This window comes from Syngnathoides biaculeatus, chromosome 9 (genome assembly GCF_019802595.1).
Source record: "Syngnathoides biaculeatus isolate LvHL_M chromosome 9, ASM1980259v1, whole genome shotgun sequence".
NCBI lineage: Eukaryota > Metazoa > Chordata > Actinopteri > Syngnathiformes > Syngnathidae > Syngnathoides > Syngnathoides biaculeatus.
Window position 1 is genome coordinate 4,134,465 of NC_084648.1, and position 24,772 is coordinate 4,159,236.

The 24,772-nt window shown below is 44.3% G+C and overlaps 2 protein-coding genes and 2 non-coding genes across 4 annotated transcripts; 1 reads left to right on the plus strand and 3 right to left on the minus strand.

Annotated features, from left to right (window-relative positions):
* Nucleotides 1-3,501: 3,501 nt before the first annotated feature.
* krt94 (keratin 94) lies at nt 3,502-6,182 on the minus strand. Its single transcript, XM_061830560.1, has 8 exons — nt 5,690-6,182; nt 5,374-5,456; nt 5,130-5,286; nt 4,870-5,031; nt 4,654-4,779; nt 4,008-4,228; nt 3,895-3,908; nt 3,502-3,803 (listed from the first exon to the last, which is right to left on the minus strand). The coding sequence occupies exons 1-8, from the start codon at nt 6,107-6,109 to the stop codon at nt 3,754-3,756; spliced, it is 1,233 nt and encodes a 410-aa protein (XP_061686544.1). The 5' UTR covers nt 6,110-6,182; the 3' UTR covers nt 3,502-3,753.
* Nucleotides 6,183-6,307: 125 nt separating this feature from the next.
* Nucleotides 6,308-24,599, plus strand: krt98 (keratin 98). Its single transcript, XM_061830561.1, has 9 exons — nt 6,308-7,217; nt 22,084-22,423; nt 22,806-22,888; nt 22,953-23,109; nt 23,584-23,745; nt 23,825-23,950; nt 24,044-24,264; nt 24,369-24,379; nt 24,475-24,599. Exons 2-9 carry the CDS (start codon nt 22,094-22,096, stop codon nt 24,570-24,572), a joined length of 1,188 nt encoding a protein of 395 aa, XP_061686545.1. The 5' UTR covers nt 6,308-7,217; nt 22,084-22,093; the 3' UTR covers nt 24,573-24,599.
* Nucleotides 7,809-7,881, minus strand: trnat-agu (transfer RNA threonine (anticodon AGU)). The gene has a single exon. It is a non-coding gene; the product is annotated as a tRNA-Thr (tRNA).
* On the minus strand, nt 18,229-18,301 carry trnat-agu (transfer RNA threonine (anticodon AGU)). Its single transcript has one exon. It is a non-coding gene; the product is annotated as a tRNA-Thr (tRNA).
* Nucleotides 24,600-24,772: the final 173 nt, after the last annotated feature.

The following is a 24,772-nucleotide window of genomic DNA, read 5'->3' on the forward strand; positions in this document are numbered from 1 at the left end:
TGAGAAGACCAAGGTTAGCCTTTGATTGCAATTACAGAGGTCAAACGTTTCCTGTAGTTCTTCACCAGGTTTGCACACACTGCAGGAGGGATTTTGGCCCACTCCTCCACACAGATCTTCTCTAGATCAGACAGGTTTCTGGGCTGTCGCTGAGAAACACAGAGTTTCAGCTCCCTTCAAAGATTTTCTATTGGGCTTAGGTCTGGAGACTGACTAGGCCACCCCAGAACCTTGATATGCTTCTTTCGGTGCCACTCCTTGGTTTTCTTGGCTGTGTGCTTCAGGTCATTGTTATGTTGAAAGACCCAGCCACGACCCATCTTCAAAGCTCTGACTGAGGGAAAGAGGTTGTTCACCAAAATCTCACAATTCACGCCCGCAGTCATCCTCTACTTAATACAGTGCAGTCGTCCTGCCCTGTGCGCAGAAAAACACCCCCAAAGCATGATGCTGCCACCCCCATGCTTCATAGTAGGGACGGTGTTCTTGGGATGGAACTCATCATTCGTCTTCCACCAAACACTGTTAGTGGAATTATGACCAAAAAGTTCCATTTTGGTGTCATTTGACCACAAAACCTTCTATCATGACTCTCCTGTATCATCCAAATGGTTGCTGGCAAACTTAAGACGGGCCTTGACATGTGCTGGTCTTAGCAGGGGAACCTTCCGTGCCATGCATGATTTCAAACCATGACGTCTTAGTGTATTACCAACAGTTACCTGGGAAACGGTGGTCCCAGCTCCTTTCAGGTCGTTGACCAAGTCTTGTTGTGTAGTCCTGGGCTGGTTCCTCACCTTTCTAAGGATCATTGAGACCCCACGAGGTGATATCTTTCATGGGACTCCACTCCGTGAGCTTGAGATTGACCGTCATGTTTGCTTCTTCCATTTTCTAATGATTGCTCCAACAGTGGACATTTTTTCACCAAGCTGGTTTGCAATTCCTTCATATCCCTTTCCAGCCATGTGGTGTTGTACAATTTTGTCTCTGGTGTCTTTGGACAGCTCTTTGGTCTTGGCCACGTAACATGTTTGAGTCTTCCCGATTGTATGGGATGCACAGGTGTCTTTATGCAGCTAACGACCTCACACAGGCGCATCTAATTGAGAATAATACATGGAGTGGAGGTGGACTTTTAAAGGCGGACTAACAGGTCTTTGGGGGTCAGAATTCTAGCTGATCGACCGGTGTTCAAATACTTATTTGCAGCTGTATCACACATATTAATTGTTAAAAAATCATCCATTGTGATTTCTGGATTTGTCTTTTTAGATAATCTCTCTCACAGTGGACATCCACCTACGATGCAAATTTTAGACCCCCCATGATTTCTAAGTGGGAGAACTTGCAATATAGCAGGGTGTTCAAATACTTATTTTCTTCACTGTATAAGTCATGAAATGTCTACACTGTGTAGTGGGAAAATTGTAGCTGAGAGGACAACACCAGGAGTAACTCTGGGTTCACTGTCATCGTCATGGATATTTTTTTAGGTGATCTTGGATGGAAATGGGAGTCAAAACTGCAGTCTTCTGATTACAAGGTACCCCCCCCCCCTTCATCTGTGGAATCCACTGTCACACATAATTGAAAGAGCTACGTTGTTGCTCTATAGCAGGAGTGTCAAAGTCATTTTTGTTGTGGGCCACATTGTAGTCACGGTTTCCCTTAGATGGCTGTTGTTACTGTGAAACCATAAACATTTTCAACCGCTATATCATATTGACGTGAAATTTATGGGCTAGTTTTAGAATCAGAAATCAAGGGTAATGGGTTTTACAACTTATGTTGATGTTTAGTAACACAAAAATGCTTGCAATGTCTCAACATTCTCATTTATGATATGACCATTTGAAATTTTGAAAGTTGATACACATGATTTGGCTTCGCGGGCCATATAAATTCATGCAGTGGGTCGGATCTGGCCCCCCAGCCTTGAGTTTGACACCAGTGCTCTATGGAGAAAAGTTGGAAGGGTCCAATTACCAAATTATCTGGGCTTGGCCGTCTCGGGCCTTCTGTGGCAACCGAGAGCAAAACTGTCTCAGACCCAGATAGACATTATTACTTTATAATGACTAAAAGACTTTATTACAGAGATGTGGATTTGAGTCACAAGACTTGGACTCGAGTCAGACTCGACTTGAATTTGATGACTTTAGACTTGACTTGACAATATGTTACAAGAATTGCAACAATCACACCTAGAGAGTCCTAGAGTGTCCAATTAATGTTGCATATTTTTGGGATGTGGGAGGAAACCAGAGTGCCTGGAGAAGACCCACGCAGGCACCGGGAGAACATGCAATTTCCACACAGGTTGGTCCAGGATTGAACCAGGGTCCTCGGAACTGTGGGGCCAACGCGTTTACAAGCTGAGCCACCGTGCCACCGCCCCAGTATATATATATATATATATATATATATATATATATTATATATATATATATATATTGAGAGTGTAGGGACTTGCCACCTGACCCGAACTTGCGTGTCTGGACTTGAGCGTTAACTCCTTCCTGCTTTTATTATTACTTTAATCATCCAGGCAAATAATTGAAGGAAGTTCAGTGTTCCGCTCAGAAATAACAATTACGCTGAGAGCCATGACCTCAAAAACCATGTTTACTGATTACTTGACAGAATACTTGACTAGGTAATGGAGCTACTGCTGCCTATCATATCATTTGGGGAAAGGAAATATTTTGACTTTGGCTTGTCAAAGTAAGAGCATTGTTGGACACTCTTTTCCATAAACAGAGTAATGTAACAGGATGCTGCAGATGGATCCAAATATGGGGCCATAAAGCCTCACAGTGGGGCTTGGGTTTTCCACTCCCACGCTCTGTGTAATCGCTGTGTGTCTAAAGCAAACATTGCACCATTGTTTGAGAAGCATGAACTTTTTTTTTTTGGATGACATTTATTGCTGAACTAATTGAACTTAAGGTAACTTTTTTTTTTCTCATGTCTTATTTTCGTATTCCTGTTTCATACAAACAGGTAAAAGTATGTCATTAGTGATCATGCGGTGGTTCGTCCTCTGTTTATTCTTCCATAACTATGCACGGAACGTCATAAACGAGTCCAAAGTACACCGCTGATGCTCGAATTTAAAGTCTGTCTTTGTTCACTTTGACACTATTTGCATTCCCTTTCGGTGTGTCTATATCCAAGTGTGTGTGTTCTTGTTACTAGGTAACAGGAGTTAATGTAACAGCGTTGACAGCTTCCAGGGCCAAAGATTAGTCAGCTCTTAGGGTGTGTCTCCTTGACTAAATCCAGGGGTCAGTTGCTCTGTTTGGTTGAGATTTTTCTTCAGGTTTTATGCCAAGAGACATCGAAGGCACCGAGGTTAACACCAAGAGGTTTCACCATTGTTCGCCCATTTCCTGACAACACCGCCTTTACGTAACAACCGTTTCCACCGCCCCGTATCCCACCTCCCACAACGTAACTCTGTTGTCATGACAACCGCATAAACAGTAATGACACACCTTATGTTTACCAGCAGGTTTATTTTGTTTAGACAGCACATGTAAACACACACAAACAGACGTTTCTTCTGCTTTATTAACTTTAACGCAGTCTTTCATCTCCTCTCAAGCTTAAGCACGGTCTTCAACTTTCTTCTTCTGTCAGCTACTTTTTTTAGGCTTATTTCACGTATCAGGTGGAACAGCTTTTATGAGACTGTGTGTATGTGTGTGCATGTTATTTGTCGTCCTGCCAGTTGGAGGTTCGAGCCTTTTAGCTGGAAGTGCGCACAGTGGTGGTTGTGACGGTGGTCTTTGAGCTCCCTGTGAAGACGACGAGAGAAAAACATGATGTCAGTGGATCAAGTTTTATGCAGTTATGGAAAATAACAACATGACGTCGAGGATCACTTACCTGAACCAATTGGCCTGAATTGAGAAAGGAAACAGAGCGTGAACAATGAATGAGGGTTGATCGTATATATATTGAACTATGTGGTCAACCCAAATTGATCTAGTTTCATCTACCTGGATTCCTCTGTGTCCAGGAGGCTCCTGTATGTCGCAATCTCCTGCTCCAACCTGGTCTTGATGTCCAGCAACATCCTGTAGTCCTGGCCCTGCGTCTCAATGCTGGCGCGCACATTGGCTAGTTCTGCCTCCAGCATGTTGATTGTGTTCTGGAAGCCGGCGAGCATGGCGCTGTAACGAGCCTCCGTCTCTCCCAACGTGTTCTCCAGTGCCACTTTCTGTACAGGATGACAGGATGAAGAAGCACCCTTAGAGTTGCACCACTGACACATTGGATGTTAACGTAAGACAGAGCAGCCCTACCCTGGATTGTATCTGACACTGTTGCTATAGTGATAAGACTTGGTGTGTTTTTTTTTTAATTAAACATCCTTTTTAACTTAAGACAAAAGAAAAAGGGGGGCCTTCTTGAACTCTAATGAACTGCGGGCTTAAAAATTCTGCATGCCTTCCTTTTTCTTCATGCTCTTTAATCTCCACCAGAATCAGAACCGGATTGTGAAATGTTTTCATCTCCAAGCAACCCCCACCCCCTTCCGCTCCCTTTATCACTGTCTCTCTTCCCGTGGACAAGAGAGGCATCTGGGATTTTTGCTCATATAAGGCAAGATTGTGAGAAGGCGCTCTGGCTTTCGTCTCTCACCATGCTGAGTTGAGACTGCAGCTCGATCTCCAGGCCCTGCAGCGTACGTCTCAGGTCTCCGATTTCTGTCTTGGACGTCTGGATGGTCTCTGTGCTGATGGTCACCTCCTTTGTCAAGGCAGCCGACTAGAGAGAGAAAACCATGATCAAATCTCCTAAATTGGATACTGTGTGATGTTTATTAATGTACTTGTTTATTTTAGTGACTTGGTTTACCTTCTCATTAAACCAGGCCTCCTGGTCGCGGCGGTGTTTCTCTGTGATAGTTTCGTATTGGGCGCGGATCTCCTCCAGGATTTTGTTGAGGTCCTGTTGAGGTGCGGCGTCAACCTCCACATTGACGGTTCCGGACAGCTGTGATCGCATGGCTGCCAGTTCCTGTGCAACAGACACCCCCCCCCCAAAAAAAAAGTTAGGTTCTTAAACCTTCGGTGATGGTGATCCCACAACAATGACCCTTGTAAAACTTCTGGTACCTCTGCGTGGTTCTTCTTGAGGTAGGCCAGCTCATCTTGCAGACCCTCGATCTGCATCTCCAGGTCGGCTTTGGTAAGAGTGGTCTGGTCGAGCAGGCGGCGGAGGTTGGCAATGTCGGCCTCAACCGACTGCCGCATCATCAGCTCATGCTCGAATCTGTCAGGTTTTGTCAAAGGAAGTGGAACAAACTCAATGTTTGGAATGCTCCTGATTTTTAAACACATTATATATACGCTTACTTACTTGGTTCTAAAGTCGTCAGCAGCCAGTTTGGAGTTGTCAATCTGGAGGAGGATGTTGGCATTGCCGACGGTGGCGGCCATGATCTTAATTGGAGCACAATTTGAGAATTGGTCGGATGCTTTCTCGATCAATTTGACAGCAACCGTTGGTTTTTTTTTTTTAACTTTGTTTGATACAATACAGAGATAAGTATAAATCAAGTGTCAAATTAATGCGTGCACTGTAACATTTTGAAATGTGTCATCTGTCAACCATGAAAACGATTAAGAGTTGTGCAAACAAATCATCTCGCATGGTGCTGATTGACCCGGCATACCTTGTCCTTCAGGTCATTGATGATGGCCCAGTAGTTGCTGTAGTCCTTCTGGGCTGCAGGCCCCTTCTGCTCGTAGTACTCTCTGATCTGCTTCTCCAGCTTTGCGTTGGCGGCCTCCAGAGAGCGCACCTTCTCCAGGTAGCTGGCCAGACGGTCATTCAGATTCTGCATGGTGGCCTTCTCGTTCAGCTGAATGGTGTTCTGGTCCAAAGCGCTGGACAGGTCGAAGCTGCCGGCCCCGACGCCGTAGCCGCCGCCGAACCCGGATGAGACACTGTGCATGGTGGAAGAGGAGATGCGAGGACCTCTGAGGCTCAGTCCGGACAAGCTCTGAGCTTTGGGTGCGGCTCTGGATGAGTAGCTGTAGCTCTGCCTGCTCATCATGACGGGCCCGCCGGTGATGCTGTAGCTGGACTGCATGGCTGAGAGAGTGTTTCAAGAGAGGAGACGAGAGGAGTTGACGCGCTTGAATCAGGAGTGTGGACTTAGATAGCGGGGAGCAGGCTCCTGATATAGTCCCGGGCCCGGGGCGGGCCCGGCTGGGGGGAGGAAGGGGCGGAGGGCAAGAGAAGGAGGGAGTGTTACTCTGCTGCTCAGTACTGGCCTGACACAACCACCATTTGTTTTCCTTTAAGGACCAGTGGGTTTTTTCCCTTTCCCCCTATGAGGGCACTCTCATGGAATGTGTGTGTGTGTGTGTGTGTGTTGCTGTTTTTGTGCTCATGTTTGACAGAGCGAGTGTCTGCTGAAGTGTGTGCATGTCTACGTGTGTGTGTGTGTGTGTGTGTGTGTGTGTCACCTCTATCATTTTTGTGTGTGTATCTAAATACAGTACCTGCTAGCCTACTCTCATGCAAACCACTTTGAATATTCACATGCAAATATAAAGCCACATGCTACTGTAGTTTTATGACACCAAAAGCAGAGGTGTCGAACTCATTGTAGTTCAGGGGTCACATACAAACCACTAAAATCAAACTATACTTAATATAATCATGAATAATACATTTTTTGCCTTTGTTTTAATGCATAATGAAAGGAAGTATATTGGGAAAATCTTGAGATTTAATGTTGTTTTTGTTAAAAAAAAATTAATAATTTTGCAAAACAACCTCAGGCTAAAATAATTTTTGGGACTGAAAAATATAGGATTATGTAAGAATGAGTGCATCAATTTTGGCTCTCAAGCCGTATGTTTGATAGCCCTGCACTAGATGACTTTGGACATGAAGCACGAAGCAAACTACTTTTTTTTTTTTTTTTTTAACACATAGAGTCGTCCTTGCACCTTTTGGGAAAATGGCAGTTTTGTATCCAAACTTATAAACGACCTTGTGGCCATCATTCAAATAAAAATTATTCTTTAACCACTTCTTGACAAGGCCATGAAAAAGACAGCCCACCCCTCTCCCACTGCACCCTGTCCCGTCCCCCTCCTCCATTGTGCACCTCAGTTCCTGTCTGTGTGTGTGTGTTCTTGACCGTGTTGATTTTGGCCCCTGTTAGGACCTGTTTTGGGGAGGAAACGGTGCGTATAAAGGGATTGTGATACTTTTTGTGCGTGTTTGTGTGTTTGTGTGTGCGTGCATGCCTGCGCGAGTGCAAGGGAGTGTGCAACTCCTTATCTCAGTTTTGGGCCCGGGGCCAACTTGTCTCCACTGGTGGAGATGGGAGAGGCTTGTGGGGGTCATCACCCTGCAGCCAAAGGGAGAAGTGACTCATACTTCTTATTTTTTGGAGGAGCAGGGTTTGGTCTCACTCTACTGTGAGAGATTTTTCACTCATATGTTTCATGAAACCTTGTACAGTAATTTAGTCATTGACTTGACTTTCACTTTGCTATTACTTTGTGAAACGAGGAGCAAGGTCATTCCGTTGTTAAATGGCCTTTAAGGCCAATGTTGTTGGGGAAAAGTTGACTGAAACGAAACAAAATTGCCACGATCTTCCATTTGGCCTTTGCTTGAAAATGAGCACCAAACCTCTGTTAGAAGAAGCTTGGAGACTTTGTAATTAATTATTAACTAATAAAATCCTAGTAGTGTGTGTTTCTTTCAGCTTGGCCACAGTGTGGCATATATATGTTTGGCACAATTTTGCAACCCTTCTCAGGGAGTGGAGGCCCCAGTGGGATACGAACCCACAACCCCTGATTTACTAAACCAGTGCTCTTACCACTGAGGTACAGGGCCTCTTAGTGTAACTTATTTAAAGTAAATAAAAGGATTTTAGTGAACGGGTGGATCAAATAATTGACACAGACAGGAATGTCAACCGTGGAAAAATACATACATCCATTTTATTTGCCGCTTATCTTCACGAGGGTCGCGGGGAGAGCTGGAGCCTATCCTAGCTTTCAACGGCCAGAAGGCAGGGTACACCCTGAACTGATGGCCAGCCAATCACAGGGCACATAGAGTCAAGCAGTCGCACTCAGAATCACACCTAGGGGCAATTTAGAGTGTCCAATTAATGTTGCATGTTTTTGGAATGTGGGAGGAAACCGGAGTGCCCGGAGAAAACCCACACAGCCACGGGGAGAACATGCAAACTCCACACAGATCTAACCCGGTCCTCAGAACTGTGAGGCCAACCCTTTACCAGCTGATCCACCGTGCCGCCCTGGAAAAATACTTTTAATTGTATTTCAGTCCAAAACAGTTGCAAAACTGGCACGGTGGCGCAGCTGTGAAGCGTTGGCCTCACAATTCTGAAGGGTTCATTCCCAGCCACACCTATGTGGAGTTTGTATGTTCTCCCCGTGCCTGCGTGGGTTTTCTCCGGGCACTCCGGCTTCCTCCCATATGCCAAAAACATGCAACATTAATTGGACACTCTAAATTGGCTCGAGGTGTGATGTGGAGTGTGACTGTTGGTTGTCTTCATGTGCCCTGCGATTGGCTGGAAACCAGTTCAGGGAGTGCGCCGCCTCCTGCCAGATTTCAGCTGGGATAGGCTCCAGCACTCCCCGTGACCCTCGTGAGGATGAGTGGCAAAATAAAATGGATGGATGGATGGATTTCAATACAAAACAGTTGCAAAACTGGCATGGTGGGGCAGCTGTGAAGGGTTGGCCTCACAATTCTGAAAATCACAATCAGTTCAGGGAGTACCCCGCCTCCTGCCTGATCTTGGCTGGGATTGCCTCCAGCACTCCCGCGGCCCTCATGAGGATAAGCAACTCTAAAAATCTAAATGGATGGATGAATAGACAGTTGCAAAACTAATCAAATAATATCTCTGGTCAACATTAAATAGCGCTGAAGTTAAAGTGCCTTCCAGTCATCCATTCATTTTCTGAGCCGCTTATCCTTACAAGGGTCAGAGGCGTGCTAGAGACTATCCCGGCCGTCTTCGGGCAGGAGACAAGGTACACTCTGAAATGGTTGCCAGCCAATCGCAGGGCACATGGAAACAAGCAACCATTTGCATTCGCATTCTCACCTAGGGGCAATTTAGAGTATTCACTTCACCTACCATGCCTGTTTACAAGACGTGGGAGGAAACCGGAGTACTTGGAGAAAATCCACGCAGGCACGGGAGAACAGGCAAACTCCACACAGGTGGGGCCGGGATTTGAATCCCAGTACTCAGAACTGTGAGGCAGACGGGGAAACCAGTTGTCCACCGTCCCACCATACTTTTTTTTTTTTTTTAAATCAAAATTCTCTATTTTGTTTGCCAACATCTGACGTGTACCAGGAAATCATCACGTGTTTCCCCTCACAATTGTAACACGATGTCATTTGGTTAAGTTATAATGTAGTGGAATCTGCAATGGTCGGGCAACCAGGCCAGGGTGCACATTGCCTTTTAGCCCAAAGAATTGTTGTACCCAATGAATCAACATACCTTCATTATGCAAGTAACCAAAGCAACCTAAGATGTCTGCTGTGTCTTCTTGAGAATCATGACGGTAACTTTCAATGTGGAGAAAAGCGTTGCATCCATTGGTCTAGAAGAGAGTTGTACCTTGACTTACAAGTTAGGGTTAGGGTTATACCGTACACGTAACTCCACTTGCTCATGTCAAAGAAAGAAATCGCTAAAGTCCCACGAAACAGATTTGCTGGAATCCTGGATTCCCTCACAATTGCAAAACAAATTAGTTAGAAGAAGGACTTACATTTTGGGACACTCATGTGTGTGGCAAACAGCGAAGGCAGCTTACATGGTCTGTCGCGTTAAAAAAATTTTGTCAAGATGTTGTAAAAGATGTTTCAAAAATGAAGATGTGTGTAGCAGGCTTCAGACTGAAAGCTTTATTAAAAAGTGCACCTGAAGCAAAGCAGAACAAGACTATGGGAGATGCTGCCTGGTGTGTGTGGGCAGCCACAATTCAATTGATGACCAAAAAGTGGAAGAGCAAATCATATTTTAACAGATTTACAGGCTGAAAAACTAGTAGGATTTGCGTACTGTAAGGTGGAGAACTTGCAGTCACAGCACATTTGAGCAAGTGGAAAGTGGACGTTTTCACACAAACCAAATACAGCATGACTCAGGCTTACTTGGATGCTTCCAAAAAACTCCTCCATAATTATTCACTGCCGCATTTATTTTTAGCACCATTTGTAAATTCTGATTGCGACGATTTCGGTGTGTCATGCACCCCCTCGCTCACAGATTTTGCAACGCTGCTTTCAGCCTCCTACGAAATCAGCGTGATTGAAACACAGTTTGGAGGAAAGTTTGTATGTCACAATACTTGTGGGGAATTGAACCCCAAAGACATACTCCCTTAATCGCAATCCTAAATCCAAATACTGTACGTAGCTTATCAAAAATGACTGCATCACCCACAACCCTTGAAAGAAATTCCTGCTAGCTTGACTTTAATCTCTGTTTGCTTTCTGGGTGTTTTCAGTAGTTATAAACTTCAAATATCTTCTGCCCCCTCCCTTTTTTACAATCCCAGTGCTCAGGCAAAGAAGTGAAGCAAACCCAAGATAAGATCACTTCATACCGGGGTTGAAGCAAGCTCAATCTCTTCTGCAGTTGTTACTTTTAATACCTTGTGAATGTCACATCGCATTCCTACCCTGTCAATGACATTAGGCTGTAAATTAGCAAGTTGTCGGGCGCAGTGGACAAATTAATACATACGAGGCTGAACCCAAACCGTTCTGGAATGCTGCTTGAGCTCGTATTTGTTGAGATTTCAAGACCTGTCCCCTCTCCCCCTCCCCATTGTAAATGCTGTAAGAAACATTTTTAACACAGCGTTTGTTTCCTGAGCATGGCCCGACTTAATCCGCCGTCTATTTGTCTCACAATTTTAGAAACAATCATGACCATATTGAACCACAATATAAGAGCAGTTAGGTGTGACACATACATCCTATGGATGGGGCAGTTCTTCTTCTTTTCCTTTCGGCTTGTCCCGTTAGGGGTCGCCACAGCGTGTCATCTTTTGCCATCTCAGCCTATCTCGTGCATCTTCCTCTCTAACCCCAACTGCCCTCATGTCTTCCTTCACCACATCCATAAACCTTCTCTTTGGTCTTCCTCTCGCTCTTTTGCCTGGGAACGCCATCCTCAGCATCCTTCTACCAATATACTCACTCTCTCGCCTCTGAAGATGTCCAAACCATCGAAGTCTGCTCTCTCGAATCTTGTCTCCAAAACATCCAACTTTGGCTGTCCCTCTAATGAGCTCATTTCTAATCCTATCCAACCTGTTAACTCTGAGCGAGAACCTCAACATCTTCATTTCTGCCACCTCCAGTTCTGCTTCCTGATGTTTATTCAGTGCCACCGTCTCTAATCCGTGCATCATGGCCGGCCTCACCACTGTTTTGTAAACTTTGCCCTTCATCCTAGCAGACACTCTTCTGTCACATAACACACCAGAAACCTTTCGCCAGCTGTTCCAACCTGCTTGGACCCGTTTCTTCACTTCCTTACCACACTCACCATTGCTCTGGATTGTTGACCCCAAGTATTTGAAGTCATCCACCCTCGCCATCTCTTCTCCCTGTAGCCTCACTCTTCCCCCTCCACTTTTCTCATTCACGCACATATATTCGGTTTTACTTCGGCTAATCTTCATTCCTCTCCTTTCCAGTGCATGTCTCCATCTTTCTTATTGTTCCTCTGCATGTCCCTGCTTTCACTGCATATCACAATATCATCTGCGAACATCATGGTCCAAGGGGATTCCAGTCTAACCTCATCTGTCAGCCTATCCATTACCACTGCAAACAGGAAGGGGCTCAGAGCTGATCCCTGATGCAGTCCCACCTCCACTACTCTGTCATAGGCCTTCTCTAGATCCACAAAGATACAATGTAGCTCCTTCTGACCTTCTCTGTACTTTTCCACTAGCATCCTCAAGGCAAATAATGCATCTGTGGTACTCTTTCTAGGCATGAAACCATACTGTTGCTCGCAGATACTTACTTCTGTCCTGAGTCTAGCCTCCACTACTCTTTCCCATAACTTCATTGTGTGACTCATCAACTTTATTCCTCTATAGTTCCCACAGCTCTGAACATCCCCTTTGTTCTTAAAAATGGGAACTAGAACACTTTTCCTCCATTCTTCAGGCATCTTTTCGCCCGCTAGTATTCTGTTGAATAAGTTGGTCAAAAACTCCACAGCCATCTCTCCAAATTGCTTCCATACCTCTACCGGTATGTCATCAGGACCAACTGCCTTTCCATTTTTCATCCTTTGTAGTGCCTTTCTGACTTCACCCTTAGTAATCATTGCCACTTCCTGGTCCTTCACTCTTGCCTCTTCAACTCTTCCTTCTCTCTCATTTTCTTCATTCATCAACTTCTCGAAGTATTCTTTCCATCTATTTAGCACACTACTGGCACCAGTCAACACATTTCCATCTCTATCCTTAATCACCCTTACCTGCTGCACATCCTTCCCATCTCTATCCCTCTGTCTGGCCAACCTGTAGAGATCCTTTTCTCCTTCTTTCGTGTCCAACCTGGTGTACATGTCTTCATATGCCTCTTGTTTAGCCTTTGCCCTACGTCGCATCTCGATGTACTCCTTTCACCTCTCCTCAGTCCTCTCAGTATCCCACTTCTTCTTCACTAATCTCTTTCCTTGTATGACTCCTTGTATTTTGGGGTTCCACCACCAAGTCTCCTTCTCCCCTTTCCTACCAAAAGACACACCAAGTACTCTCCTGCCTGTCTCTCTGATTACGTTGGCTGTCGTCATCCACTCTTCCAGGAGCTTCTGCTGTCCGTCAAGAGCCTGTCTTACCTCTTTCCGAAAGGCCGCACAACATTCTTCCTTTCTCAACTTCCACCACATGGTTCTCCGCTCTACCTTTGTCTTCTTAATCTTCCTACCTACCACCAGAGTCATCCTACACGCCACCATCCTATGCTGTCGAGCTACACTCTCCCCTACCACTACTTTACAGTCAGTAACCTCCTTCAGATTACATCGTCTGCACAAAATATAACCCACCACCGTGCTTCTACCTCCGCTCTTGTAGGTCACTATATGTTCCTCCCTCTTCTGGAAATAAGTGTTCACTACAGCCATCTCCATTCTGTTTGCAAAGTCCACCACCATCTGTCCCTCAAAGTTCCTTTCCTGGATGCCGTACTTACCCATCACTTCTTCATCGCCCCTGTTTCCTTTACCAATATGTCCATTACAATCTGCACCAATCAACTCTCTCGCTGTCTGGGATGCTCAGAACTACTTCATCTAGTTCCTTCCAGAATTTCTCTTTCAACTCTAGGTCACATCCTACCTGTGGGGCATAGCCGCTAACCACATTATACATAACACCCTCAATTTCAAATTTTAGTCTCATCACTCGATCTGATACTCTTTTCACCTCCAAGACATTCTTAGCCAGCTCTTCCTTTAAAATAACCCCTACTCCATTTCTCTCCCATCTACTCCGTGGTAGAATAATTTAACCACTGCTCCTAAACTTCTAGCCTTACTACCTTTCCACCTACTCTCTTGGATGCACAGAATTTCAACCTTTCTCCTAATCATCATGTCAACCAACTCCTGAGCTTTTCCTGTCATAGTCCCAACATTCAAAGTCCCTACACTCAGTTGTAGGCTCTGTGCATTCCTCTTTTTCTTCTGACGATGGATCCGGTTTCCTCCTCTTCTTTGTCTTCGACCCACAGTAGCTGAATTTCCACCGACGCCCTGGAGGTTAGCAGTGCCGGGGGCGGGCGTTGTCAATCCGGGCCACGACTGATCCGGTATGGGATTCTTTAGATGAACGCTCATATTTGTTTGGCACAGTTTTTACGCCGGATGCCCTTCCTGGCGCAACCCTCTGCATTTCTCGGGGCTTGGGACTGGCCTACAGATTGCACTGCTTTGTAGCCCCATTGGGCTGCATTGGATGGGGCAGTTAAGAATCAATATTCAACTAATAACAAGGCAAAAATGTGTCCAAAACCATGTGCCTGCTGATATAAGTGACCAAAGATGAGGACGTTTCTTTACAAAATTAATAACATGTTCTGCAGTGCTCAACAAGAGCACTAAATTGAAAGTCTGGGTGTTTTTTTTTTTTTGTTTGTTTGTTTGTTTTTGGGACAATAAAGATTGAAAAATTGTGAAGTTGGATACATTTGAGTAGGCTTGTTTTGTTCAAATTAGTTACAGAAGGAAGGCAGCCAGACTGGGCCGGACTTTGATGGGCACGTCTCGGCTTGGCATCGCGTTGATACCGTTTGCATTTGAGAAGATTGTGCTGTGGTGTTGTGTTGATGTGATTGTAACGATAGCAACATAAGGTATGCAATATGGTATTGGCAACATCCAAAAAGCAGTGCGTGGAAAAATCTGAACTCTTGCTCGCTTAGCTGTCATTGAAATTTTTCACATTTTTTTCCATTGTCCGGATTTCCACAACCCTGTGAATAAAAGGGAGGAAAAAAGAAAAGAAAATCACAACAAGTGGTCTATTGTCTGCTTCTACGCAGCACTTTCAAGTGCACTTGAGCTCCGAGCAGTATCTGTTGTTTTAATGTATCCCAGCAACTAGTAGACTGTGTCACTCACTACTCGTGTTTGAATGGCACTTATTGTCTTCCAGTTTGGTTTCATTCACCTCCACATACATGAACACTGTCGCCTTCGTGTGAATGCTGGATGACGTTCTCACACGGTCGATCCTGATCATTTTTTTACCGAACTCGTCATCTTTTATGATTTGTTTTACAAGTCACATTTTCTTGAGAAAATTTATTTATGAAGGACACCACTTTGACAGACCGTTGTTGCATGCTAGCAGAGTTGCAGAAATCCCTTCAACACATGTTTCCCATTGAGCAGAGTTAGCCAGCCGGTCCTTTTAGGATCAAGAGTGAATCATCGCAGCACACTCCTGTACACTCCTTGGAGACTGCTGTCCATGTACCACACCCCACCGCAGGCATTATCACATCCTCTTGAACTATTCGGCCTGTACTCTGCAATAACTTCCCAGCATGCAACACCTATGCCAAAAGTCCAACACACACAGTTATTGATACGGACAACCCTGGTGCCTGCATACTTTGCCCGTGTGTGTGTGTGGTGTGTGTGTGTGTGTGTGGTGTGTGTGTGTGTGTGTTGTGTGTGTGTGTGTGTGTATGTTAAACATTCACCAGCGAGTGGCTCCAAACGCTCATAGCCAGCATCTGTTTTAACTTGGGTAAACACACAACTGTTGCATCACTGGCTGTCATTAACAACTAATAATAATCAAGGATTATTGTAGGGTGAAGTTGGGATGTCACATAATCGATGGACCAAGTTTCTGGTTGTCTGTTGTTCTGCAGAACCTTGGACATTTACTTTTGGTGCTTCATGTCTTACTGTTTTTTGTTAACAGTGCAACATCGTGCAGCGCGATAGGAAATACATTACAATGACCTCTGGGGAAAAGCAAGTCTTGATATTTCCTCGAGATGCTTTGACTTGACTTGACAGTGCCACACCCTTCCTGAGATCAGATGTCTGCGCGTTGGAGGCGTCTTTTACTATCGCGCAGCCTCCTCTAGCGGCAGCACATAAAATGCAGGCAAGAACCAGACAAAGTGAATCACAGAAGCTGGTGGGGATTCGTTGCGTAAATAGCTTTGCTTACATAAGAAGACGCTATATGCTAACTGTGAGCTTATCTGGTAGCGCTTGTAAACTTTTCACACCTTGTCCTTTTTACTGGGGCAGATGACGGTTCTCTTCTGTTTAATTGTGCGTACATTGCTGAACAAGCGAGAGCTTAAGTTCCCCCCAAGAAGGACAAGCTCTTGTTCAACAACAATTAAAGTCGCTGATGTGATTCAAACCCAAGTGACAGTATGAACACATCCTTCTCACCCGCTTGCTGCGATACATGCAGACATGCTGCAAATATGCAGTTTTGCAGAAAACCTACAAAGCGTGCAAGCCTGCATGTCCACAGCAAGGAGCTTCACAATGTGTCCGAAGAAGTGAATTAAGAGCTGAGACGAGAGAGGCCCAAAGCACCTTTTGTTCATGTTTGAGTGAGCATTTTTTTGTGTGAGGCTTTTGGAAGGAGGAGGAAGTGTGGGCGTGGAGGCCCAAACGATGTCAGGATTGGTCACGGTGCCATTATTCTTTAAACTCGCCTCCTCACCCTTTGGACGACAAGCATGTGTGAATTAAGCCCAGTGTGTATCTTTGCGGAATGAACTTTTTTTTTTTCATCATCAAACTACAGCAAACCAACCAACGTGAGGACTAAATTGCCTTCACCTTCCAAAGCAAAGATTGCATAAATCTCACGCGAGTCTCTCATGCGTCAAGAATACTTTTACACAGCAGGACGTGTTAAGCCAGTCAGTCACACCTCACATCAAAATGTACTCCCATGACCTCATCAATAAAAATCACCTCCCAGTTGTTCCCCGGCCAGGAGATGACGCCAGACCACAAAAAGTCTCCAAAAAGTGGATCTTTTCGTTTTCTATTTAACGCAAAGACGTGATGAAATCGTGACAAACGTGTGAGCAAATATGAGGCATAGACTTTATAATACTGCTGGAGAATAATTTATTCAATTTGTGTCCGTCTGCCTCGGAATTTAATGCAATTCCTGTCAACTCTCCATGTCCTTTCTCTGCAATGAGGTGCAGAAGAGCCGCCGAACCTCTTCTCCAAACTTTCCTCTACTTTCCCGGCAGCTAATATTTCACTGATACGTTGACAAAACGGGATCCTCGTGAGCCAACGTGGGGGGGGGGCAGCTATGGGAAAATGTGTCACGCTGTAGTTTGTAAACTGCCCAAAAATTTGCCACAGCAGTCGCAGTGTGGGAGAGAAATTAAGTCAGCCATAGTAGAAAATGCTCGAGTGCATTTTTGACAGTTGACTTCAAAAGACAACTATATTTTAAAGGCCCACGGACACCAAAAGCATGATTTTTAGTGTGTTTTTAATAATTGAAAAAAAAAGGCAGTCGGATTGGACCCATCCGTTTTTTTTCACCACAGAACATGATTTTGACGTATATGGCTTTTTGTAACTCCCGCCATGAAATTCCTCTCGAGGGATTTATTTTCGAGAAGAAGCAGGAAGTGACGTTAGTACCAGACGCCCAGTCAGGCGGTCTCGTATGTTTATACCAGTTTTACCTGCGGGAAGATAGCTCTTTGTTCCTTTGTGTTGGCCAAAATGCAGCTTGTTATATAGCTGGATATTGCTCGAACACTTGGAAGGATGGATTTACCGTTCATACTTTTCTAAAACACCCAGTGTGTCATGAAAAATAGATTGAAAAGATGCAAAGGACGAGAACTTCGTGGGTTACAAAGGACAGATAGGTGTGAATAGAGCGACTAAAAAAATTAATAATTGGGGAGGAGGACGTAATCCTTCTTTCTTTTATTTTTGGGTCGCTCGCGAGGGGAGTCGGGGAGTCTGTTTTTAGTTAGAAGTGATCCGCATATCATCTAAATATGGCTTGAAACGAGAGGGTAATATTGCCCCGGTCACTTCACTCGATTGTGAGATGTTCTTTTCTTTTAAAAGAGCTTCCGTGTCAGAAGGGGCATCGGAAAAATCTGAAAATCTCTCTTGTTCCTCTCCCATAGCAGGTGGCACTGCATGTTTTCAAAGACAAATGTTCCAGTGTGACGTCTGCTGATGACGTTGCGGGCAATATGGCTACCACTTGGATGTCGAGTGGGACTTCGGCAACTTTGCGCGTGGATGACATGCTCTTATATCATATCATTTGAAGTGAATAAAGTTCACTGTATTTTTCATTGCAATACCTATTTTAGAATGTTTATAGGCACGTCACTTGGGCTTTAAATTATCCTACATCTCACAGGTTTCTCTCATTCCATTGTTAAGTTTTTGTAATGCTCCAAATTTGTTTCGGCGTTACATTGTATTTCTATTTTTCTCCTAAGGACACGTGTTTCATTTAGAAGTCCAGCGATACCTCACCGTGGCTTTCTTTCGGCTTGTCCCTTTCGGTGTCGCCACTGCGTATCATCTCAGATGAACGCATTTATATGTTTGGCACAATTTTTACGCCAGATGCCCTTCCTGACACAACCCTCCTCAGGGAGTGGAGGCCCCAGTGGGATACGAACCCACAACCCCTGGTTTACTAAACCAGTGCTCTAACCACTGAGCTACGGAGCGATACCTCACCGTAAATAATGGCAAATCTGTTCATCATCCTGAGAATAATGAGATCAAGTAAAATTAAATATGTAATTGAGGATCCCTGACAGTACTGATTTAGGCAAAGATGAAATATTGTTACTTAATTGAAAAGAAAAAGACTAAAGTTCTCACTACCCCAGATTTTGTGAGCATACAGTAATGTTTTGAATCTTCATCTTTTAAAAAGACTCCAGTCATTGCATCAACATTGTACTGTTGCGTACTGTTTATTTTATACCACATACCATTCTGCACGCATTCACCATAAACATGTTGGATGAATGAATTATGTTGTTATTTTGTTGATCATTCCTATGCGGAAAAAAAAGTACGAATACAAATTTGGTGGTTGAGAATGATAATCAAGGTTTTTTCATGCAAGGCGTAATACAAAATTAGAAGCCTCGAGGAATGAAAACTTCATCTGTATCCCGCTACACAAAAGGGACCGCTTCCAAGTTGTGTTCCACCCTACCGCATCTAATCAGGTTCAGTTGCGGGACATCTTGCATGTCAACAACTGCTGCAGTTCAACAGGTGGCGCTGAGGAGATGCTGCTCAAGCTAAAGTTGGTGGTGTTTTTTCATCCAGTCTCTGTTTTTTCGAGTATGCATCCATATTCCGTATTGGCAAACAATCATTAACATACACAGTCACACCTACGGGCAATTTAGAGTCGTCAATTAACTTACCATGCATGTTTTTGGGATGTGGGAGTAAACCGGCGTGCCCGGAGAAAACCCACGCAGGCACGGGGAGAACATGCAAACACCACACTGGCGGGGCCGGGATTTGAATTCCGGTCCTCAAAACTGTGAGGCCAACGCTCTAACAAGTCAAACACCGTTTCGTCTGCTCGTTGTTGCACATATCCCAAGGAAAAATTCCTTTCAAAATTCTGTAGGGCCAAATTATAACAGAAACATACAAAACCCATGAGTGCAAAGTTTTTCAAATGTAATGTACTTTACTGCAAAACATTCCACGTCAGTGACTATTAACTGTGACATGTGACAACAGAAGACACAAATTGTCTAGTCAATCATGTTTATGAGGTATGAAACTTCACATTACTCCATCACTTTGGATTTAGCATATTCTCACTGACTGTGCTCTAAAAATACAACTCAAAACTATACGGTATACGTACACGTAATGTGCTGTTATCCACTCATCCAATATCCAGTAGACAGACATTATTCACTGAAAAATGACCGTACTCATGGCTTCATACTGTTTAACAGGCAATGCTCACTCAACACCTGAGCTGCAAAAAGAGAGTGAACAAAAAGATATTATATTGAGTTTGGTCATAGAGGCATAGTGAATCTTCTACTGAAGTATTTTAACCGAGGTATTTATTGGAAGAGAATATTGACGCAAGCAGACCAATCAGGCTCCACCTACACCTTTTTTTTTTTAATTCTGTATGAAATAAATCCAATAGAAGTAATTTAATCAGAATACTGCAGATATGAATTAATGCATGTTGAAAAGTCCATTGTTAAAAATGGGGTGTGGCTACTGTACTCCCAATCAGCACTCACTCTTCTAACCTTTTTGCGCCATGGACCAGTTTCATGTAACAATAAAGTAACCTTGTTTGACAGATCGCATAGAAACAAGTAAAAACAAATAACTAGATATACAACTCAACTGTATGCCAAAATAATGAATATCCATCCATCCATTTTCTGAGCCTCTTATGGTCACAAGGGTCACAGGAGTGCTGGGGGACGGAACCTTTAGAATGGTGGAGCTGTGCACTGGAAAGGAGAAGAATGAAGATTAGCCGAAGTGATACAGAATTTATCTGCATGAATGAGAGCGGGATGGAGTGGTAGAAGTGAGAAGAAGTGATAGCAAGGGTGGACGACTTCAAGTACTTGGGGTGAAGTGAAAAGAAGAGGAAACGCGTTGAAGCAGGTTGGAACTGGCGGCGGAAGGTGTCAGGTGTGATAAGTGACAAAAGAGACTCTGCTACGATGAAGGGCAAAGTTTATAAAACAGTGGTGAGGCCAGCCATGATCTACGGATTACAGACGGTGGCACTGAAGAGACAACAGGAAGCAGAGCTGGAGGTGGCAGAAATGAAGATGTTGAGGTTCTTTTTAGGCGTGACCAGGTTGGATGAGGCTAGAAATTAGTTTATCAGAGGGACAGCACAGTTAGAGAGAGCAGACTTTGATGGTTTCGACATAACCAGAGGAGAGAGAGTGAGTATCTCAGTGGAAGGGCGATGAGGATGGAGCTGCCAGGCAAAAGAGCGAGAGGAAGAAAAGAGAAGGTTGAAAGATGTAGAGAGGGAAGACATGAGGGCTGTCGGTGTTAGAGAGGAGAGGACAGGAGATAGGCTTACAAGGAAAAAGATGACTTGCTAACAGAACAAGCCAAAAATAATTGCCTATGCATTTCGCAGTGTTGACTTCCAATCACCACTGTGAAATGCATCTTACTTTTTAAACTTAAGGTAGTAAGGATGTGTTTTGGAATAATGAAGTAAAGCAAAGTTTGTTGGTGAGTTGACATTTCAAAATAAACTCCAAATAAGAGGCTAATCAAAACAGACCAATCCCACACTGTCGGGCTTTTTTCTGTTGCACACATAAATCATTATCCTGACAAAGACGTCATCTTGAGGGGCGTTTACGATAATGCAAAGAGAAATGCCATCCTTAGTCATAATCAATCATTCCTCAAATTCATCACACACGTGCAAGGTATTTTGTAGCGCTCTGACTTGCTCTCACGACTGAGCCATCATTCCACATCTATTGGTGCTTTCAATATTTTGCCATTTCTTCCAGTTTCATTTTAAAATTGAATTTCAAATAGGTTCAATTTAGAAATACGTAGTATTGATGTAACAACACACAACAGTGAGATATGTTGTAACTCTAACATCACTTGGTTGGTTAAGAAAGTCTAACGAGATTTCAAGCAATATTTCTTGTCTCTCTTCACATTTTACACAATGTGTGTCACCCACTCTGACTTGCCAATTCCTTTAGATGTCAAAAATATGTACTTGCATACACGTCGTTGATCAAAACTCAGAGGCTTCTCAACATATGACAGGAATGCATGTTTAAGAAAATGTTCTGCATTCTTGGACTCACGCAAACATCCCTATTGTGTTCGCTTGTCGTTTCGTCTTGTGTGTGGAGATGCGGGCGTGTGACACTTGGACGTGAATGTAGTCAAAGGTTCATGAGATACGACTACACAAGCATCACTAAGTGCAATCTTGCACATTTCCGCTCTGATATACTTCCCTTAAATAAGCTTGGTCTCAACCTTTGGCCCTTGTGTGGCTGACGTGAAATTATCACCGCTGCATGTAATTTCTATCAGCTGTGCGCAAACATTCCGAGTCAACATTTTAGGACATTTTTCCAATAGGTGCATGCTAGCTCAAACTGCCTGTTTTCATCTGCGAATAAATACAGAAGGGGACATATACCGTATGCATTGTAAAAGGGGCTAAATGTAAGGTAGATAAGTATTTCAAGAATGGTTATACATTGAGAAATGAAAAAATGTGGAATCACAAGTTTGACCTGTAATGAGGGGGTATGAAGCCCTCACCCACGAGGCACCACCCGAGTGCTGATGGAGCGATTGCATGGAGTGATGGTGGCCACATTCTTCTCTTTCAACGAAAACCCCTCCCACTTTGCACTACATATAACTCAGCAAGCAAAGTGATGTTTACAACTGCAGATCCTTTCCTGTGCTCCCACCTGGTCCACATCCAGATTCTCCATCATGGCCACTAAATCCTACGGCCAGAAAACCCTGAGCGTCTACGGTGGAGCCGGCGGCCACGGCACCCGCATCTCCTCGGCTCAATCATGCTACATAGCCGCTCCGGGCTTCAACCTGGCTGACGCCCTGGACTTCCACGTCGGCGCCAACGAGAAGGCCACCATGCAGAACTTGAACAACCGTCTGGCTTCTTACTTGGAGAAGGTGGGCACCCTTGAGAAGGAGAACGAGCGCCTGGATAAGCAGATCAGAGACTGGTACCAGAGCAGGAGTGTCATCAGCCACGACTACACCAGCTACTTTGCCATCATTGATGACCTGAAGGACAAGGTAAGAGTAGTATTCCAGGATTACCCACCAAATTGTGAAATTGGTGGGTAAAATAAAATGGGGGACAACCAATGCAGGATATTGTCTGACTCGTTCAGTCATCTCCAAAGGGCTCGAGCTCACCCACAACTCTAATGAGGAAAGGTGCGATAGAAGATGAATGGATGGATGGATAATTCCACGCTCTTTTGAAAGTTTGTAATAAAAACGTGTACAGTATTAGAATATGGGGGGAATGACCATCGGGGGAGGTATCTTTGCTGACTACTATTTTCACCTGAATTCATTCATAGTCAAACGTGTAGTAGTATTTGTGATGGCGTATCGTTTGACAAACGTGCTCACGTTGTAGTCTCTAAAAATGTCTTTGATTCCTTGTCAGATCTGTGTCGCCGCCAGGCTCAATGCCAAGACAATTCTGGATATTGACAACGCAAAACTGGCTGCTGAGGACTTCAAAATGAAGTGAGTGTGCTGCCTGTTTTACCATCACGTAGCTGACATGAGCCGCCTAAATCTCCACCCTCAGGTATGAGAATGAGCTTGCCATGAGAATGACCGTGGAGGCAGACACTGCTGGGCTGAAGAGGCTTCTGGAAGATGTGAACATTGCCAGAGTGGATCTGGAGTGCCACATGGACGGTTTGAAGGATGAACTCATCATGCTGAAGAAGAATCATGAAGAGGTGAGGGTGTCGATTTAAACAAAGGTGCTTGAACAAAATTAATATCTTTATCTTTATCTGGGTCAAGACTTTCCTTGAGCATGACAAACACCCATGAAATGTCTGTGCAATTCTTCACTTCACTGCTGGTGAAGGAGCCAGCACTCCTACTTACTATTCTCTCTACGGTATGTGACCAGTGTCACCATTTATCACAGTCTCTTGTGGCTTGTGACGTGTTAGAACACACACAGAACCACACTCCCCTCTGAAAACACTGACTGAGTTCCGTTATGGATGAATGTTTTTACAAAGAGTTCTGCTCCATTCAACACTTAACTTCTTTCTTGCTTCCATTAGCACACTGCTACACTTTTGTCTCACAGGCACACACTTAAATGGGTCAGATTAACATGGATGCATATATTAAAAAAACTCATAACCAGGAAAAACCCTAACCTCAGTCAACAAGATTCCTTCTTTGACACCCCACAGGAATTGGCTCTGCTCAGGAGTCAAACGGGCGGTCAGGTTAACGTGACCATGGACGTATCACCCTCTCTAGACTTAAACCAGGCCATGACAGAGATCAGAGAACACTATGAGGCTATGATCACCAAGAACCGCAAGGACCTCGAGTCCTGGTACCAGAGCAAGGTAAAGAGCACAGCTCATGATAACTTCAAAAAGACAATAATTTAACATGTAGCGGTGTGTGTGCGTGTGATGTGCCAAGATCACGGCAGTAGAGCAAGAAGTGATGACACATTCAGAGTCTCTGGTGACATCCCGCTCAGAAATTAAAGACCTGAAGAACACTCTCCAGAGGTTTGAAATTGAACTGCAGTCCCACCTTACCATGGTACAGATCCTTGCATTTGTCACCAAAATATAGTCTCACCTGACCGTTTATCTCGGGCTGCCCGTTCATGTCGTCTCTGCCTGGCCCAATCAGAAAGCCTCCCTGGAGGACAGCCTGGCAGAGACACAATCCCGCTATGCCGCACAGCTATCAGGCCTGCAGAACATGATCGTGAGCTTAGAGGCCCAACTTTCCCAGATCCGCGCCAACATCACCAGCAACAAGCATGAGTACGACATGCTGTTGGACCTTAAAACACGACTGGAGATGGAGATTGCAGAATACAGACGGTTACTGGATGGAGAGGAGGAGAGGTGAGATCTGACCCAAATGCTCGATTGTAGTTCAGAAAATATTGGTCACGATCGGAGCAATTACAAAGTTATTAATACCCGCACTTCTTCTTCTTCTTTGCTAGCTCAAAGCAAGGTGAGCATTCTCGTGGGCACTATTAACACTGAACAAGGTTTGAACCTAAGGACGACATTTGCGCATGTTTCTTTTATGTCTTTTCCTTTCAACAGTGGTCACCAAGGTCATCACGGTGGTGGAGAGGGTCGTGGACGGGAGGGTGGTGGAGAGCAGCAAGACTGTCGACGTTGATGTGGATCACATTAAGTGATACCTGGGAAGAGACTCAATAAAGATCATGCCGTTAACAATTTCGTGTTCTGCCATTTCATAAAAATAAACGAAAAAATTCAAGTCACCCTAATTAGGACAGGATGAATCACATAAACAATTGCTGAAGCAATTGAACATTGAACAAGAGATACGTTGATGCAAGCATAGAGCGCAGGTGTGAAACCCAAGGCCTGTGGG

Coding starts and splice junctions, on each gene's coding strand:
- krt94 (XM_061830560.1), bottom strand. CDS start 6,109: ATGCAGTCCAGCTACAGCATCACCGGCGGGCCCGTCATGATGAGCAGG. Junction 5,032..5,129: donor TCAAGAAGAACCACGCAGAG/GTACCAGAAGTT, acceptor TCTGTTGCACAG/GAACTGGCAGCCATGCGATC. Junction 4,229..4,653: donor TGCAGTCTCAACTCAGCATG/GTGAGAGACGAA, acceptor CATCCTGTACAG/AAAGTGGCACTGGAGAACAC.
- krt98 (XM_061830561.1), top strand. CDS start 22,094: ATGGCCACTAAATCCTACGGCCAGAAAACCCTGAGCGTCTACGGTGGA. Junction 22,424..22,805: donor TTGATGACCTGAAGGACAAG/GTAAGAGTAGTA, acceptor ATTCCTTGTCAG/ATCTGTGTCGCCGCCAGGCT. Junction 23,110..23,583: donor TGAAGAAGAATCATGAAGAG/GTGAGGGTGTCG, acceptor GACACCCCACAG/GAATTGGCTCTGCTCAGGAG.